Source organism: Tyto alba, unplaced genomic scaffold, assembly GCF_018691265.1.
Source record: "Tyto alba isolate M040663 unplaced genomic scaffold, T.alba_DEE_v4.0 Super-Scaffold_11, whole genome shotgun sequence".
Lineage (NCBI taxonomy): Eukaryota > Metazoa > Chordata > Aves > Strigiformes > Tytonidae > Tyto > Tyto alba.
In genome coordinates, this window is record NW_024881273.1 from 5870307 (window position 1) to 5887434 (window position 17128).

General features: G+C 41.3%; 1 protein-coding gene across 6 annotated transcripts in view; it reads right to left on the reverse strand.

The window, feature by feature from the left end:
* The window catches only part of NUP214 (nucleoporin 214), a 45877-nt gene that overhangs the window by 10758 nt on the left and 17991 nt on the right, over positions 1-17128 (reverse strand). For 2 of the 6 annotated variants that reach the window (XM_033012043.2, XM_033012038.2), the window contains exons 20-31: positions 16897-16982; positions 16707-16790; positions 16124-16369; positions 15222-15383; positions 14153-14261; positions 10846-10921; positions 10046-10154; positions 8688-8793; positions 6591-6664; positions 3028-4788; positions 1489-1559; positions 818-974 (exon numbers count right to left, since the gene is read on the reverse strand). In XM_033012043.2, the coding sequence (XP_032867934.2) occupies positions 818-974; positions 1489-1559; positions 3028-4788; positions 6591-6664; positions 8688-8793; positions 10046-10154; positions 10846-10921; positions 14153-14261; positions 15222-15383; positions 16124-16369; positions 16707-16790; positions 16897-16982 (3041 nt within the window). Of the gene's footprint in view, positions 1-817; positions 975-1488; positions 1563-3027; positions 4789-6590; positions 6665-8687; positions 8794-10045; positions 10155-10845; positions 10922-14152; positions 14262-15221; positions 15384-16123; positions 16370-16706; positions 16791-16896; positions 16983-17128 lie in introns of all 6 variants that reach the window. The other 4 variants (XM_033012040.2, XM_033012037.2, XM_033012042.2 and 1 more) reach the window with 3 other exon arrangements.

Consider the following 17128-nt stretch of genomic DNA (forward strand, 5'->3'; position numbering starts at 1 on the left):
AACTGGAGCAAAATTAAGGACAAGTGCTGAGTCCCCCCTTCCAAAGAGGGTTCTAACACAATTCCTCTCATCTACCCAGCTGACACCATGCTTATAAGAGTTTACGTGTGAGACCCCCACGCCATCTACAAAATCTGGATAAAAACTGATAAAAGGAACTCTACAAAACTGCTTCCTTACCAAAACAGACTACATTCCCAAACCAACCACCAAGTATATTTGGTCTTCTTTACTACATCCACGTGAGTGAAAAATTTCACATCTCCTCCTAGATGTGAAAAATGACTGAGAGCTTATTCATATATTACAGCAAACTTTGATAAAATATCTTGCATGTGCTGCATAAAGATAGCAGGTTTAAGGACAAAGCTGAGGAAACCGTTACTCATCACACACTTGTTAACTTGGTTTCTCTTGAGGATGGGATTCTTAACAATTTATACAGTGTTAGGGCAGATGAGAAATAATTAAAGATTTCTAACTCCCAACCAAGTTGGAAGCAGAAATTCAGTGACAGGAATTCAGAGTATTCAATTTTAAAAAGCATTTGGCCAAGAATTCCCTACAGAACATAGATATTCTTTACACTTCTTACATCTGCTTCTTTGTTTCAATGGCTTCCCTACTTGTTTTCCATAAACCTAGAAGAAAAATTTCAATTACACATCATGCATACTCTCCGTCTCTGTTACCCCCTAGAAGTCTTTCATGTTAACAAAGAATTTACTCAAAGACAACTAACGGCAGAGAAGCAGATGGGATCACAAAAGCAGATGGAAATCACAACACATTTTGTATTCTTGTTTTGTTCACTTACTCTGGGAAGCTGCAGAGCCAAATCCTCCACTGGAGGAACTGAAGGGATTCTTATTGGCTGCATCCTGACTTGGCTTTCCTCCCAAACCACTGAAGAAGCCTCCACCTCTCCCACCACTTCCAGATCCAAACAAGCCTCCACTGGAAGAAGATGGCTGCTGGAACACAAAGGACAAAAATGGGATTTAAGCGAAGGCAAAGCAGCACACACCCCCAAGGCTAATCTTTCTGTCTGGCCTATTCCACTGGATGTACTAAGAGGCTGATGAACCAGCAAGAAATTACCTTCCAACACGTAATGCAATGAAATCTTAATTTCAGCCTGTCTTAAACCTTGCTAACAGTACAGAATAATGCCTTTGAAACTTGCTCTACACTGTCCACTTTCCACTTAGCATGGAATAAAGGCGTGTGACTTACCACATCTCTATCTTATCTTGCATGTGATAATATGTTTTGTCTCTCCATACCCCTTGGAAAACATTCCTGCAGATGCTGCTTTAGTGCCCACTAGAATAATAAATATCTTCAGTACAGACTGGGACACTTTTTACTGAGCATGTCAAATTGTATCTTTCTTTTTTTTACATATATCAGAAATAGGTAGGGAACCCTGAACAAGTTCACTATATGTAACAGTCCCTTCTTTCTACAAAAGGAATTAATACTTGCCTGGCCAAAGACAGTGCCTCCAGTATTAGCTGCTTGCCCAAACACAGAACCTGTGTTACTAGATCCAAAACCTGCTAAGAAAGAAAGGAAAATAATCCACCAGAACTATTACTAGTGTATAAGACAATTCAGGGAGATGACATTAGTCCAGAACATGGAAAGGACAAGTCTCCCATGCCAAAACACACGGATACAAATGTATCTAGGTTGAACAATTTTAAATTATGTGCCAACATACATAATAAATTCCACTGAAAATTTACTTGAAAAGTCATTCTCCTTTTCTCCTTGACCAACTTAAAAACAAACAGAAAACAAAAGGCCTTTTCACTTGTGGGATTGTTGCTAACTTCACAAAAAAACTGTATTTCTGTTAACATTGCTATAATAATGCTGCAAGTCATGAACAAGTACGGTATTGTTCTGACTGCCCTTGTGTAGGGAATATCTGAGCTTTGTTATCTAAAGATTCCTGTTATAGATAATTGTTTTGATTAAAAAAAGAACTCCCCATTCTATTTCCCAGTTCACTTAAATATGCACTTTGTAATAAAACTTGCATTTCTATAATTAGGAACACCTGTCTCAAGCAGAGTTCATTTCCCCCAGTTTAACTGTTCTCTGTTGCTGTAGTTAAAATGAGCAAGCCATTTGCCTACAGTGCCATCATTTTTAATTAAATGAGCCTAATTAATTTCTCTTCCTTGGAAATACATGTTCTCTGCTACTATGTACTTTTCACTTTTCCCTGGGAACTCTCTGAAGATTGTATGGACAAAGCTTTGGGAAAAAACCCAACAATACATTGTAGTAATGTGGAGAATAAAAGGAGACTGACAAAGAAGGTTTGGTTTGTGCAAATATTCAATGTAACTGCAGACAGGTAGCTGATGGCCATGTTATGGCTATACTTAATTTTGAGATGTTTCCAAACGCAAAAGCGGATTTAACAGATTAGTTCCTTGCTAACCCATCACTTTGAGGGCCTAAAATTTTTTTGCCATCCCAGATCATGATACAATAGTATACCTGGCTCTACATCATTGTTGCACGCAGTCAATGCAGCCCTCTGAAGAAAAGGCTGCATCTGTATTTATTGCCTCAATTATGGTCTCTGAGTTGTTTTACCACTTCAGTGTGACCATTTACAACATATTAGTTTAAGATCTTTCACACTATGCTGAGTTCAACCCAATACATAATTCAAAATTAAGTCAATATAGACTTCTAAGTAAAAAAAAAAATGCAAGATTGCATTGAAAAGGCTACATTGAGGCCTACTGATGAATAGTGAAGCAAAGCAAAGGCTTCTTTGGTGTCCAACATTAGCAGCCTCCTCACACACACTGCAGATCCTATTCTTACTAATTGAAAAAAAAAAAACCAAAACAAAAAACAAACCAAAAACTATCAAGTGCCACAGGGGGGAAAAAAAAAGGCACTAAAAAACGTCCTACTTTCCCCAGTGATATACAGTTCTCTGTGCTTCAGTCAGACAGCACAGCTGGGATATCACATTTCCCTGTAGTTTGTTCTTACCTGAAGCTTGGCAGAAGCTGAACCCAGCAGATGATGTTGTAGTAGTAACGGCAGCAGCACTACCAAAAACGGATCCCCCTTGCCCAAAGCCGGTGTTCTGCCCAAACACTGGAGGGCTGCTTTGCCCAAACAACCCACCTCCAGTGCTGGCAGATGGCTGTCCAAAGGAAAACGAGCTGGTGCTGTTGGTGCTAGCTGGTGCTCCAAAAACACTGCCACTGCTCGAGGCTGCTGTGGAAGCTGCTGGCTGGCCAAAGGCTGGCATTGTCCCAAACCCAGACTGGCTAAAGGTAAAGCCACCTGAAGAACTGCTTGCTGGTTGGCCAAAGGTTGGTGCTTGTCCAAAGGCTGGCTGACCAAAGCCCCCAGTAGTGGTGGTGCCAAAAGCAGAAGCACCAAAACCTGAGCTGGCAGCCTGTGTGGTAGCGGTGGCAGTGGACAAGGTACTGGTGGTGAGTTGCCCAAACGGAGAGGATGCTGTGGTACCTGCTGGTAGCTGTCCAAAAACAGGTGGTGTGGAAGGAGTGGCCGTTGTATCCCCAGCAGGCTGGCTAAATGCTGAGCCAGAAGAGCTGGAACTCGGAGGCTGAGAGAAGACCGAGGAGCCCGCAGAAGTGGGGGCAAACACAGAGGCACCAACAGCTGGACTCTGAACACATGTAGTAACATCAGAGGTAGAAGCCAACACACTCGTGGCTTCTGCAGGAGCGGCAATGTTTGTTGTAGAGGTTGTCGCTGAGACATTCTGATCTAGTGGGGCAGATGCAGAGACAGTGGGAGGCACCGGTGCCTTCAAATCACTTGCGGACACAGGAGCAGCAACGGCATCAGGGGGAGGTGCTGCCAAAGTGGTGCCAGAGCCCGCAGGAACGGCGTCCCCGGCTGTGGCCTGGGGTAAAGCGGGTTCTTTAATGGACTCTGAAAGCTGTACCTGCGGTTGTGGTGACTGTGTCATTGGAGGTGAAGACCCAGCTGCCACAGCTTCATTTTCAGATGGCTTTTCTGACACAGACGGTAATTTGGCATCCCCTGCACCCTTACTAGAAGTTGCAGCAGGGGCAGCAGTTTGTGAAGAACTCAAGAAACTTCCGAATGAGAGGGACGTTGAAGCAGAGAGAGTAGAAGGGGTAGAGGTGGAAGTGCTCATACTGTTTGCTTGCTGAATACCAAATGAAAAGGGGGGTTTGTTGCTACTAGAACCTCCAAGATTAAATACCCCAGAAGACCCTGTGTTGGTTATCTGCACATTGCCAAAGAGACTGCCTGTGGCACTGGTGCTGATGGACGGGGATGCTGTGCCAGCCAACGTGACTGATGTTGAAGCAGCTTCTCCAGCTTTTCCTAATGACAGGGGAGCACTAAAAGTAAACCCAGAAGGTATTGTAGATACTTTAGTTGACTGTGCTCCTGAAACACTGGTAGATGGTGCTTTAGCAGTGGTCTTGGCATTATCATCTACCTGACCAACGCGTAATCCTGAGAAGCTCCCAAGAGTTTCCCCAGCCAGATTGCTTTGAAACAAGTGATCTCCTGCTTTAGAAGGAGGGACATCCAACTTGCTGGAAGCTGCAGAGGGAGCAGAAGATGTTGCAGGTTTATTTGACTGGCTGCCATCTGCTGAGGAGCTATTTCCTACTAAAGGTCCTGGAGCACTTGCTGGCTTGAGGGATCCAAAAGCAAAGGAGCTCTCGGGGACTACTCCAAATTTGGAAGCCCCAGCAAGCGAAAACGAATCAGTTTGGGTGGAGTCTTTAGCAGGGGCTGTCAGTGAGAGAGACAGAAGTTACAAATTGAGTTATGGCATGCAAAGCTCATTTATCATTCTTACAATAATAGCATGCTTTAGTGCTTTACAGATTGTTAGACAGTGCTCTTGCCTCAGAACCATATAGCCTCTGACCATCAGGTAATTGCCACTTCCACTTGCATTCAGGAGACAACAGTGACATCTGAAGCCTTTATGGACAGGGTTACAGTGACAAACACTGTTACATTCATGTCAGCCTCTACTTCAACATCCTTCTCCGATGACAGACAATTTCAACTTTTGCCTCATATCTCTTTTTCATCAGTTTGAAAAAAACATAAAAGACCTGGTTACTACAGACCATTTGCTGTCAAGATCATTCTCACCCTTTACTTGATTCAGCTGAACAATTCCTGACATTCACTACATAACTCTGTTTAAACCAATGGCTCAGAACAGAGTTTGGGTCATAAAAATACTTGCTGGCACTTGAAAAGTCTTCTGTAGAATCAAATCTTTCTTTACCAATTCAACTAGAAACTGATCAGTGGTCTATAAATATGCAGCCTGTTTTCAGCTTTGAAAGACTAGAGAAAAGCTCTCAAATGTAATTGCCAAAGTAGCTCTACTTATAAGATATACTGCTGTCCAGCACTGTGAAACTGCTGAAGTTTTAAGGGAAACTGGACTAGTTTTATTTGATGTATTGTAATTTCATTTCTGTGCTCCAAATGCACACAAATTCTGACTTGAAGACATTGCATTGGTGTTTGGACTATGGGTTGATTTGGACAAGGTACAGGAAATCCACACAGAGATCAAATAACAAAGAGCAAAAGCTTCTTAGCACAGCTGGTATTATCCTTGTGTTTTACCCTGTAAGCATATTAAGTATATTTAAGTATATTAGTAACTGATACTGAATAATGTAGCATTTGTTTCCTCCTGAGGCACTGAAATTGCTTCTGTTCTGCCATCACCAGCTAAGAGGCAAAGGTGCTCCTACCATTTCACAGAGCAGCGCAAAGTAACTGCTCTCACACAACACTGTGGTTGATGAGTCTGTCTCCTGCACCTCCCACTCCTTTAATCAGTGCTATTTACCTAAGCTTTTACATTAACTGAATCTTCAAGTTTTAAACCAAGTTAGTTGTCCCTGCTTAAGGTCAACAGAGTATTAGTAGCATTGCTGTGGTTGTGACGGTCTAAGGTTCTAAGATTTTTAAGAAGAGGTGGTATCTTTTATTAGAGCAACCAATAACACTGGAATTCAGTTTTTGACCATATAATCTCTTGTGCAAGACCAAAATTAGAGGCAGAAAACTTCAATAATATTATAAAGCAGATGTATTGGTCCCCTTTTTCCAGGCCCAGCAAATAGGATCTATCTATGAAATGGAAAGGCAGCAAATATATCACCAACTCAATTTTAGAAGCAACACAAAGCCATCCCAAGCATTCCCCTCCCATTACTACTCCACTTAATGACCACTTTCTGTGTCAAACCACCTCGGCAACTTTAAATCTACAGATTGAAGACAGCAGAGGAAAATACTATAGATGTTACCTTTTTCATAAACTAGTACTTCCCAGATGTTCTTGGCAGCAAATATTTTGCTTACTCTTAATTGAAAGGCAGGTGGCCTAGATTTCTGTGCATTACAGGGCATAATCCAGCATACATATATAATGTTATTGCAGTTACTGCAATTTTATAAATAGAACTACAACATAAAAAAAGAACCACACAAATTAGGAAGAGTAAGCATTCTCTTAGCAGGGAAGAGATGTTGTTTGCACACTCTTCCAAACTAACCTTGCGAGGAAGCGAGGCTGGGCAGTGTTGGTGATGAAGCAGCTGATGTGCCAACACCAAAATTAAATCCAGACCTAGGAGGAAAAAGGAGAAAGAATGACACCTAGCTCAAAGTGTTGAAACTTCCAACCCCATGATGAACAAAACTCTAAGACTCAGATTTCCAGTACAGACTTGCACAAAGTCAGGCACACAAGCACAAGAACAGTTTCTCCAACAACTAAGCAGAGAGAAGCATGCACACAGATTGGGCTCCGTGTGTTTCCTCTCTGACAAGGCTTCTAGAGGGTTAAAGAGAGTCAGAGTTTGAAGTTCTTTTGACTCAGGAGCTGAACATCATGCACCAAATCCTGATAGTTCCGGGGAGACTAACAAGACACTAAGAAGAGCAAAAGCCACAGTGGCAACTAGAGTTTTTTAGAAGAGCTGAAAGGTAAAAGACAGTGCATGTACAAAGGGGAATAACTGGATACTACCACCTGTTGAAAATGGGATCACTCATAGCAAGACAGAAATTAAGTTTCCATTACAATTTCACACTAAAAATATTATGTCTTGAAAAAATCCTCTGATATTTCATAATGAGTGCTGGGGTCATCCAAAGACCTTCATCCCCTGAGGCTTTTTAAGCTTTCTCCAATTCTCAAGATCAGCTGCTGATATAGAAGTCAGGCCATGTAACTAAGACATCACTGACAATGGCACTGTATTTAGCATATGGTTTACAGACTGAGGCACTGCAGCCTGGGACAAAGGCAGGGTTTGTTTGCTTTTTCAATCTGAACTTCCATCTCTCAGAAGGACTATCTTAGCCCTTTGAGGAGCACAGTAAGGCGTTTGGGTAACATCCACCTGATAAACTTGCAGACAAATGGTTAAGACTGAAAGAAACCAGCCATTTGAAGGTATGCATGTTCTGAAATAATGTCACCCACTTCATAAAGAGAAATTCACTTGAGCATCATAGGTAAACATGCAGAATTTCAAACAATCATTTCTAAGGAGTCTTCCCCCTCTCCCAAACATAAGATGTGATCACGGAAGTATTTTTGTCATCCCTGAAAAACACTCCATAAGAGATTTCAGAATGTATGTTCATAACATGCACCTGGCTTTGTGTCATTGTTTTGTAATAGAAATCACCAGATGGCACGGAGACTCACTAGTCACCTTCATGACTAGACCACTTTAAGACAAAACATGGAATTTATTCTGTTGTACTAAAATAAGTGATTCAGCAAGTTTGACCATCAGTACCAATTTCAAGTCCTAACTTGAAATTCTAGAACTTCTGTCTCAAACCTCTGCCAGCATTTGAAACCTCCATATGTACATGCAGGTTAGAAAACCCAACATCATTCCTTTAGAATCCATCTTCAGATGTGACAAGTGTTAATATGAACATGCTCAGGTTCTTTCTTCTTCTCTGAGAGCAGAAGCTTCCAGTGTTCAACCTCTTTGCCTGCTGCTAAAGCCAAAGTTCATTCTCACATGCCTCTGCACAACTTGTTAGGGATGATTTTCCTGCTGCTGTTCTTTGTTCACTAATTAAAGAACATGGTTTAAAACTAGCTATGGTCTGCATCTTTTTCTCTTCCTTAACCCCAACATACAAGACACAGCATAAATGTTCTTCTCTAACTCGGTGAGAAGTGGTGATGTGCACTGAAAGACAGTCAGGGAACCCAGTGCATCAGGCCATGAGTGGGTGCTTTAGGCACAGTCATATTGCTCTAATCTCAAACCATCCCCTGATGATGAGAAATACTAGTACGCACAGTGTATGATTTGTTCTATAGTCCACTACAGATAAACCTGAAAAGAAAGCCAGCCATTATTTACTCTTGATTAGTGACAGACTGAAAAATCTCAAAGCAACATGATATTGTGTCAAATTCTCACAGACCTTCAGACCTCACTCAGGCAGGCTTCTACAAACAAGGTATTCTGAGAAACCTGGTGCAACCCCTGCCATCCCAATCTAACATCTGCAGGTGCCATTTTACAGTATTATGCAGCTTGTAGGCAACACTTGCTGTAACAGCCAGTGGTCATACTTAATGTCAACTACAAAGAAAACTTAACATTCATACAGACCCCACAGAAGAAAACGAGAATGCTTTGTTAAGCTGTGCAGTTGTTGCTGGTACTGATGTCACTGTAGAAGAAGTCACAGCTGTAACTGTTTTTACTGTCCCTTGTCCTGTAAGTTACAAGAACAAGCATTACAAATAAGAAAAGAGCACTTTGTCATCCAGCCATCAAAGAAGAAAGGAATAGTTTGCACAGAGTCTTTTATTGGTTGGAAACAAAGCTTTTTTGCCATTTAGACGAGGTTTGATATTTGTGCACATAAACATCCCTGCTACTGTTACGATGTCAGAGAATACATGAATTATTTCAAAGATTTAAGGCAATAACATATATCCTATTAGAACAAAGACAGGTGTCACCATCTTGACAATAAAAATTAAACAAAATCCAAAAACTAAGAAATACTTGGTATAATCTCTCATCAACATATCAAAAAACATTCGATATAAAAAGGAAGTGCTAGCAAATTCAGGAGCTGAAATTTTCAGTAAACCAAAATTTCAGAAGCATTTACCAAGTCAAATATGTTCCCTAGATATTTTTACTGCTTCTTACTCCTGGCTAAGAGGCAACCTACATCCACAGATTAAAGGCAGAAGAGCAACAGAGATGGATTTCAAATATTTATGCAAGAGGCTTATAAAACCATGTCCAATGCAAGCATTATTATCTGATACACATTAAAAATCAATTCCTTCCTTCCCTAAAAGTTTCCTCTTCCCCCATTTGCACTGACTGATGTAAACTAAGCACTCCTTTCCTTAGAAACTTCTAAACAGATCACAGTATCTGAACTGACTTTGAAATTGGTCATACAGCCCCATGCTCAACAGACCCAGTACCTGAAGTAGCCCATTTCCAGCTAGTTCAGGTACTCCTGTGGTGCTGCAGCCTTTAGGACAGAAATACTCAAGAGTGAGACACCAATGTATGGAAAAACTATCTCTGTTACTTCAGGATGCAATTACTTTCCTGCACAAATGCAACAATTTTTCATGTTTAAAAGACAAAACAACAAAGATGTCTGCTCTTGATTTGCTGTCAAACCACAGTAGTCTTTGGACGATATGCTTTCAACATTTCTTGTTAAGGGTTATATGTTCTGAATCCCCCTTTGAACAATGAACTGTATCACTGAATTTTAGATACAGGCAGAGACAAAACATAGGGTTGTGTACAAAACCACTCTCCTGCTCTTCTGTACTTTGTTTTTTCAAATTCTCTCCCTCAAGACTGCCATGGAAGCCTCTCAGTGGAGGCAGATCTTTTTTCCTCAGTGTTTTAATTTTCTGGATTGTGCGCCCTGACAGGTAGCAAGAGACATCCAGGCCTTATTTCCACCTCCACCAAAGACAATTTACCTGAGACTTTGTTGCCAGATGACGTTGAACCAGATGTAGATGCCATAGGACAGGGTGTGCACACAGAGGAAGGTGGAGTCTGTCCCTTGAGCGAGCTCGTTAGAGGTGTCTAAAAACACAAAACCACTTCACATCAGTGCAGTCTGTCCACTAACAAAGGTCCTTCTGGCCTTGGTCTAATACTACAAGTCATTCAGGGACTTCAGAACAAACTAGAGGAAGTCAAAGCACTCAGAAGTGCCCTTCAATCTTGGGGCCATTATGTCTTGACACTTAGCTACTGAGTCTATATTCAACCTTTTCAACAAGTCTTTTGCAGAGGCCACTAAGCCTCCATGGGCAACAGCTCAATGATTCCAGGGGACAAAGAGTGCTGCATGTTTTTTTGATTTGTGGACATGAAACCTAGCAGCCTGTCAACCAATAAGAAATGTTTTCAATAGAATAATAGGATAGGTAAACTACCCTCTCCTTTGATTGCCTAGCACTTTTTGTGTGTGTGTGTGAAATTTAGGTGTATCTACTTAATACAGTTTCCTCTGTTGTTAGCTGGAACCCTTACTGCTGCAAAGCTGTGACCATCAGAAAGCTGCAAGTCCTCAAAAGCAGGAAAAGGCAAGACATAATAAAGATATGCCTGGCATCACACTGTCAAGGTCACAGATAAATGGTTTGCCCAGAATGCAGGACAAGCTGTGAAAAGATGTTTTTAAATGACCTGTCCACAAACAACTAAACCCCCGAACTGTGCTGAGCATGCCCAGGTACAGTATTCCAGAAAGGATTCTATATCAAGATACCTGTTTAGCTTGATTTGTAGCAACAGTCGCCAAAACTTGGTGGACTGCCTGGGCTGCAGAGTGAGGTACAGATGACCTTAAAAAGAAAAATTAAAACGTTAAATGAATGACTAGTCTAAGAGGAGACTTCCTTTACTCTCAAAAAACACAGCTTCCAGAATCTTGAACAACCACCACTATTAAAGATTCCACACACAACTCCAAAAGAACAAATCTGATTAGGGAATAAACCTCTTAAATGAATCAGCCACATTTAACAGAGGAAGTCTGCAAATGTATTTAAAGCTCTAGACTTAAACGATCAAGTATTCTTCACACACTCTTGTCTCTGAAGAGTCAGGCCTTTCTATTCTACAGAGTTGATGAAAAATCAGCAGGTAAGGGGATTACAATTTTATGCCTGGTGGATAACAAATTTAAGAAGCTTCCTTTATAGTGTGGAGCCCAGACAAGTACATGGAACTCTCAATAATGCTGAGCAAGGAGACAAAGTGTGTGTGTGTTGGGGGGGGGGGGGGGGGGGAGAGGGTATTTGAAGTGTAGCATAAATATTAATGAAGTCATGCCAAGAACTGTGATAAAATTAACCTATATTCTACATTATAGGTTCAGGAATTTTGAACACAAAATAAATTGTACGTCAGAGCCCACAGACAATTGCTGCAGAACGGCAGCTTCTGCTGGGGTGAAGCATCCTACCTTACATGCTGTGGGCCATTAACACACCAAATCACCGTAACCTGGGAACAGCCATCCAGTTTTAACATCTCCTCAAGTCTGTAGCTCACCAGGTTCAACAACTTAAACAACCAATACCATGTAAGCTTTCAGAAGCTTAAATTCAACACTGATTGCATTCTCCTGGTGGCAAAGGCCAGCTTTCTCTTAGCCTAGCAGGTTTTTTCCATCTTGACTCAGCCCAGGTGTTCCCCAAGGCAATAAGCAACTTCTATACTATAGAAAAGGCTGAGGCTGCAAATCCCAGACAGTAAGTGAATCTGGGCATCAGAAGTTGTGTATCTCCTAAAGCATGAGGATTCCCAAACTGCATTTTGTATTTGGTCAGCTGCAGGCTAACTCACGGACATTTCCTACTATATTCCAAAGGAAGAGGACACATGCATGAAACAGTAATTTTGCATAGCCATTTGATCTTGGATAGTTTTGTGCCTTAAACAACTTTGCATTACTAGTAAGCCCTTCCTTGCAGCAATAAGTGCTCTCTCTCTGTGTTGCATGGCCTGGGTTTGACCTCTGCCCAGAGCAGAAGTAAAGCAAACAAGTCAGATTAGCACTGGAAAGAGTCCATGCTGGGAAGGTGCAGCTGTAAACTTCAAGTTCATATGAACCCCAAACAAAGAAAACTACAGAAGGTCTGTGAAATTCATGATAGGGTGGGACCTTTTCCCCATAAAAGTCTCAAGACCACTTGACCCACAGCTTCTCTGATAAGACTATGAAAATGCTGGGTTTGATTTCAGTTGTGGAAAGAGGGTTTTTTTTTGCACTGAAAACTATATATAAAGTAACTGGACTGGGACCACCAGCACACCTAGTCATAGGCCACTGAACAGCTGATAACAACTGAAAAATCATTATTGCTTAACAACCCGAAGAGTGTGCTGTGGTGGCAAAAGGAAGCCAGGATGTCTGAAGTAGCAAAAATTGATGAATTAACTTTGCTGGGTGAATGCTCTTTATTTTGGTGCTGAATCTGACTGGCAAGCATGGTTCATTTGGGCAGAATTTTTAGACAGTACATTTTTATGAGGTCAGCTGGAAAACAGGACTGTAAAAAGCCTCCAAGACATCAAGCTAGCCGGTGCTTTATAAATTAGAGAAATCAATCAATACTGCCAGTCTAAAACTACTTGAAAGTAAAGCAGGTCTTTAACTACAGTTAAAGTGAAAACCAATCTCATGCGTATTGCTCGCTCATGTCCTTGTCTACATACAGCCAGCACACTATTTTTTTTCATCATAGTTTTGATGAAACAAACAGTGGAGAACTCTTCCTGGTCATAACACCACTTTTAGAAAAATTTCCCAAGCAGAGCTGTTTGCAAATTTTACTTTCAAAAGATGTAGCACTGCCCTTCCCCCTCTCATTTTATCACTTTTAGGAGAAGATAAAATAGTAAAAAGCTCCCAAACTGTTTCCCAATTACAATGCAGAACAAACCATGAAGTAAATTTCAAGGTCAGCAGCTGAGTACCACCACTGTAAGACTCTGTTCCCTTTCTGAAAAGCAGCAAAGGAATTTCACGTTTTTTCTTTGACAGTGAAGTGTATACACACATATGAAAACCAGACACGATGCAACAACAGAAAGTGTTCCAGGAGCCACACATATAGCCCACAGTTAAGTGGGTAAAACATTTGCAATTTCATGTGGACATATAATCAGATGTACGTGCTGAGTTTATTCTGCTTTATGCAGTACATCCAACTTTGCTCAGACTTTTCAGTAGTGCCCTTGACTCCCCAAGCACAGAAATGGCCATGCATTATCTTGGTCATAAGCAATAGCAGGAACTTCAAGCAAAGACAGTTTCAAGGTTATTACAGACAGGGAAAAGGGCTAGTTCTGTGACTGATGACAGAGCCTGGTGATAAGTCAGAAATCTCCAGAACGAGCTGAGCTGGCTGTTGTCTGTAGGAGGTAGAGAAATAGGAAATCCAGGTGTCACAGCTAACTCATGAGAAATCTTAACAAAAGCTAAATACCAGAAGACAACATTCATCATTTACTCATGAGGAAGACAGACTTGGAGCTCTATATTTTTTCCAGAAAGATCGGCCCCTATTGACTGAAGGGTTGGGTGTCAGAATTTATAACTCCAAAGAAGGTTTTCTCTATAATGGATGACAAAGTAGAAGGAACAACATCTGGACAGCTTAAGGCCACAGACCACACTCAGTGACAGAGGGGTGCACTTCCCTCACAGAAAGAGACAGAACAGAGGTAATGACTGGAGAGATACCAGATCCAAAGTACATGTTAGCAGTAAAACCCTTGCATCCCAAAAGGAGAGGATGCACTAAAATGCATTTCACAGGCTAATGAAAAGGGAGGTTAATACTGATCTCAACGTTTGCTCAGGACAAGCCATTAGCAAATCCTTGAATGACCTGGAAAGAAATTCTTCTTTTCATTCCACAAACCCAACACCCTTCTCCAAAAGCATCCATTTAGGTCTTTCATAGTCAGACTATGTAAAATACTACTGCTGCTCCCCACTGGCAGATGTGCTCTATTGCAAGTGCTACCAAAGGCTACCAGAAAGAAGGGGAGCACCCACTCACCCTATTACTGCAGAGACAGCTGGAGTCAATGCACCAGTCTTGAGTTCTCGCACATTCACCACTTGAGGAACGTTTTTCAGAGTTGATTCAGTCAAGGAGGTGCTTACAGCTTTAATGGGGGAAAAAAAAAAAAAGTGAAGATAATCTCCATATTAAGCATTTCATTCAATATGGTGCCTATGACTAACTCCATAAGAAATCTGTCAGAGTTACTAGAAGGTGTATGGTGTATCTGGCCCAAAACGTTTGATATCTCAGCCTTAAATAAGGACACCAAAGTGGAAAGCTTTCTGTATAGTTGGTACCTTTCTCATTGTTAGCTGACCAAATCCAATTATTCTTACAAAACTTTCCCTTGCCTACACTCTAATTTCTTAGGTTAACAGAAATGACCTGTGTAGTTACACCCCAGCCTCTGCCAGAATTCACATCACTAGTCAACTTTCCACACTTATGCTCTCCTTAAGCAAGGAAAATAAACTAACTCAATTCCTCTACAAGTAACTGAATTTTGTTTCTTTTCTGAACTGATGCTGCAGTACTGGGGAAGCACTGAGAAATGTCTAAAAACAAACAAGAAAAAGCTTAAATTGGGGAACCTTTCTCCTGTCAACTCAAAACCATTAAAAGCAGATCCAAGGCTTAACTCAACAGTTTACCTTTAACTCTTCAATATTAAAACTGTTTTACAATTCAGATCTTTAATTGCATAGCTAATAACAATGAGTTATTAATATAGGCAAATTACATTCTTTCTCTGCTCTCCAATAGACTTTCTTGCACACAGATCAATTGCCATGCCAGGATCTCCTAAGAGTCGTTGACAGTTCTGCCACAGCACAGATAAGATGTGATACAGAAAAACCTGAGGTGGGATTTTCTCAGGCATTTCGTACTAGTAGCTTGCAGGAAGAAGGAAGGCAAAGAAACACTGGATAGCTCAGAGATGCAACAAATACAGATCTGTGTCCCATTTTACTTGATGATCTTCTCCACTGAGAGCACTAAATTTCTGTGAAAACCACATTCAACTGCCCGAGGTCACTTGGGCAATTAGCCATCCTTTTACCTGGGGACTGGCTAGCCATCTGCCTCCGCAGAGCTGCAGCAGCAGCTGCCTGAGGTGCTGGAACGGTGACCGTGGGAGCAGGGGCCCCATGTTTCACAGTCTTTGTTGCAAGCATTGTACTATCTGCCCCTTGTGGTATGATTCTGTTTGAAGACGTAGGCACTAAAAAACAAACAAAAACATTACAGTTCACTATATCTCTACAAATCAAGAAAACTTGAAAACCTCTGCTGAACTACAGTTCTTCTAAGTACACAGCTTCCTTCAGACAAGACTGATGCATAGGACTTTTAAACAATTAACACAATCTGTCCCTGGCAGGTCCTGTATATCCCAATGAATTTAGCAAGTAAGTTTCAACAACTATCATTTCAATGCATTAGAAGACTTTCGGTTCACTGTTACAGATGCTTCTGCTGACACCTTATTCTTCTCTCTGGCTATAGAGATGATAAAACCTCTCTCACACAAAGAAAACTGAGTGTATGCAAATATAGTTCTTACTGTGACTCACTGGGCTCAGAACTTCTAACCCTGGTCACACCAATCAAATGCACTAGTACTTCAGTTCCCTGGTCTTTGGGCATTATTCTGAGAAATAATGGCATACACATAAAGGCGAATTACTAAAGGAAGACATGCTACTTAGGGTCAGTACTATCTGAAAGAAACAGGCCATCAGAAAAATCATAGTCAATAAATCAAGATATTTTAGCACCTTTAGCTCAAGTTCATGAGGTTACAGTGCCACTCTGCTAACTGCTTCTAGAAACTTGGCAACATACATCTGCATGCTGCAACCTCATTTCTCCAGGACCTGAAGCACTGGCAATGGATACAGTGATTAAAGATACCAACAAGAACACATGCAGAATAGGAGAGAAACTGCAAAAACAACTCACGCATGGTGCCCAGGGGGAGGTGCTGTTTCCCAAAGGATGGAGACTGAGCCACCAAACCCGGCTGGATAGAGGGAGTACGGACCACAGGAGCATGACGAGGGACTGGGACTGGAGCAGCCTCTTCTTCCTGGTCTACTGCCTGTGAATCATCATTTTCCAGAGACTGGGAAACTGAGGATGTTGAACTGACTTCATCCAAATCTTCATAATATCTTGTGGACAAGAAGGCAGATCGGGACAAACTTGCTGCAAGATCAGAAACAAAATCACATGTGTGTATTAAGTGGAGGGAACTATCCAACCTAACAGCCAAGACAGAGACACCTTATTTTAGGATGCTCTTCTACTGTCTTGTTTTAATCCTGCATTGATAGGATTTGAATTCTTAACTGCTAGGAAAGGCAGCCTTCAACAAGACAGTAACTGAAGGAAATTCTTACTGAGAGCAGATGGAGGAAACAAGAATTAAGAAGTAGAGGCTGAGGAGTGAGAAGCCAAAAGCTAACTTCAGGACTGATTCCCACAGCAGGTAAGTCACCCTCCTGGAAAGGATTTCAAACTTCTGTGGTAACGAAAGGTTTACCTGGAGCTGTAGACCTAATTGGTGGAGTTTTCCTCTTGGCTAGGAAATTCCTCAGCTGTGCCTGTTTCACAGGGGATAACTTAGCTGGAAAACCAAAAACAGTCATAGTTATTAGTCTATAATCAAACTGCAAGTCAAAAAAAGTAATTCACATTTATGGTGTGAATGCCAGGAAGAAAGAATAAATTACCAGGTATTTTAGGCAGAGGTTTGGTATGTGACTCCAAAGTAGTTTTCATCAAGGCACTGCGAAGGCTTTCAAGGTCACTGTCAAAACTGGGACAAAGCAGAGCAGTGAAAAATCATGATCAGCAGAAAGAAACCAACCAAATCAGGAACATAAGGGGGCCAAAGGAACCACTAGAACCATTGGCTTATCTCAAGAATAACTGGCTCCACTAGATATTGTGCTATCTAAACAC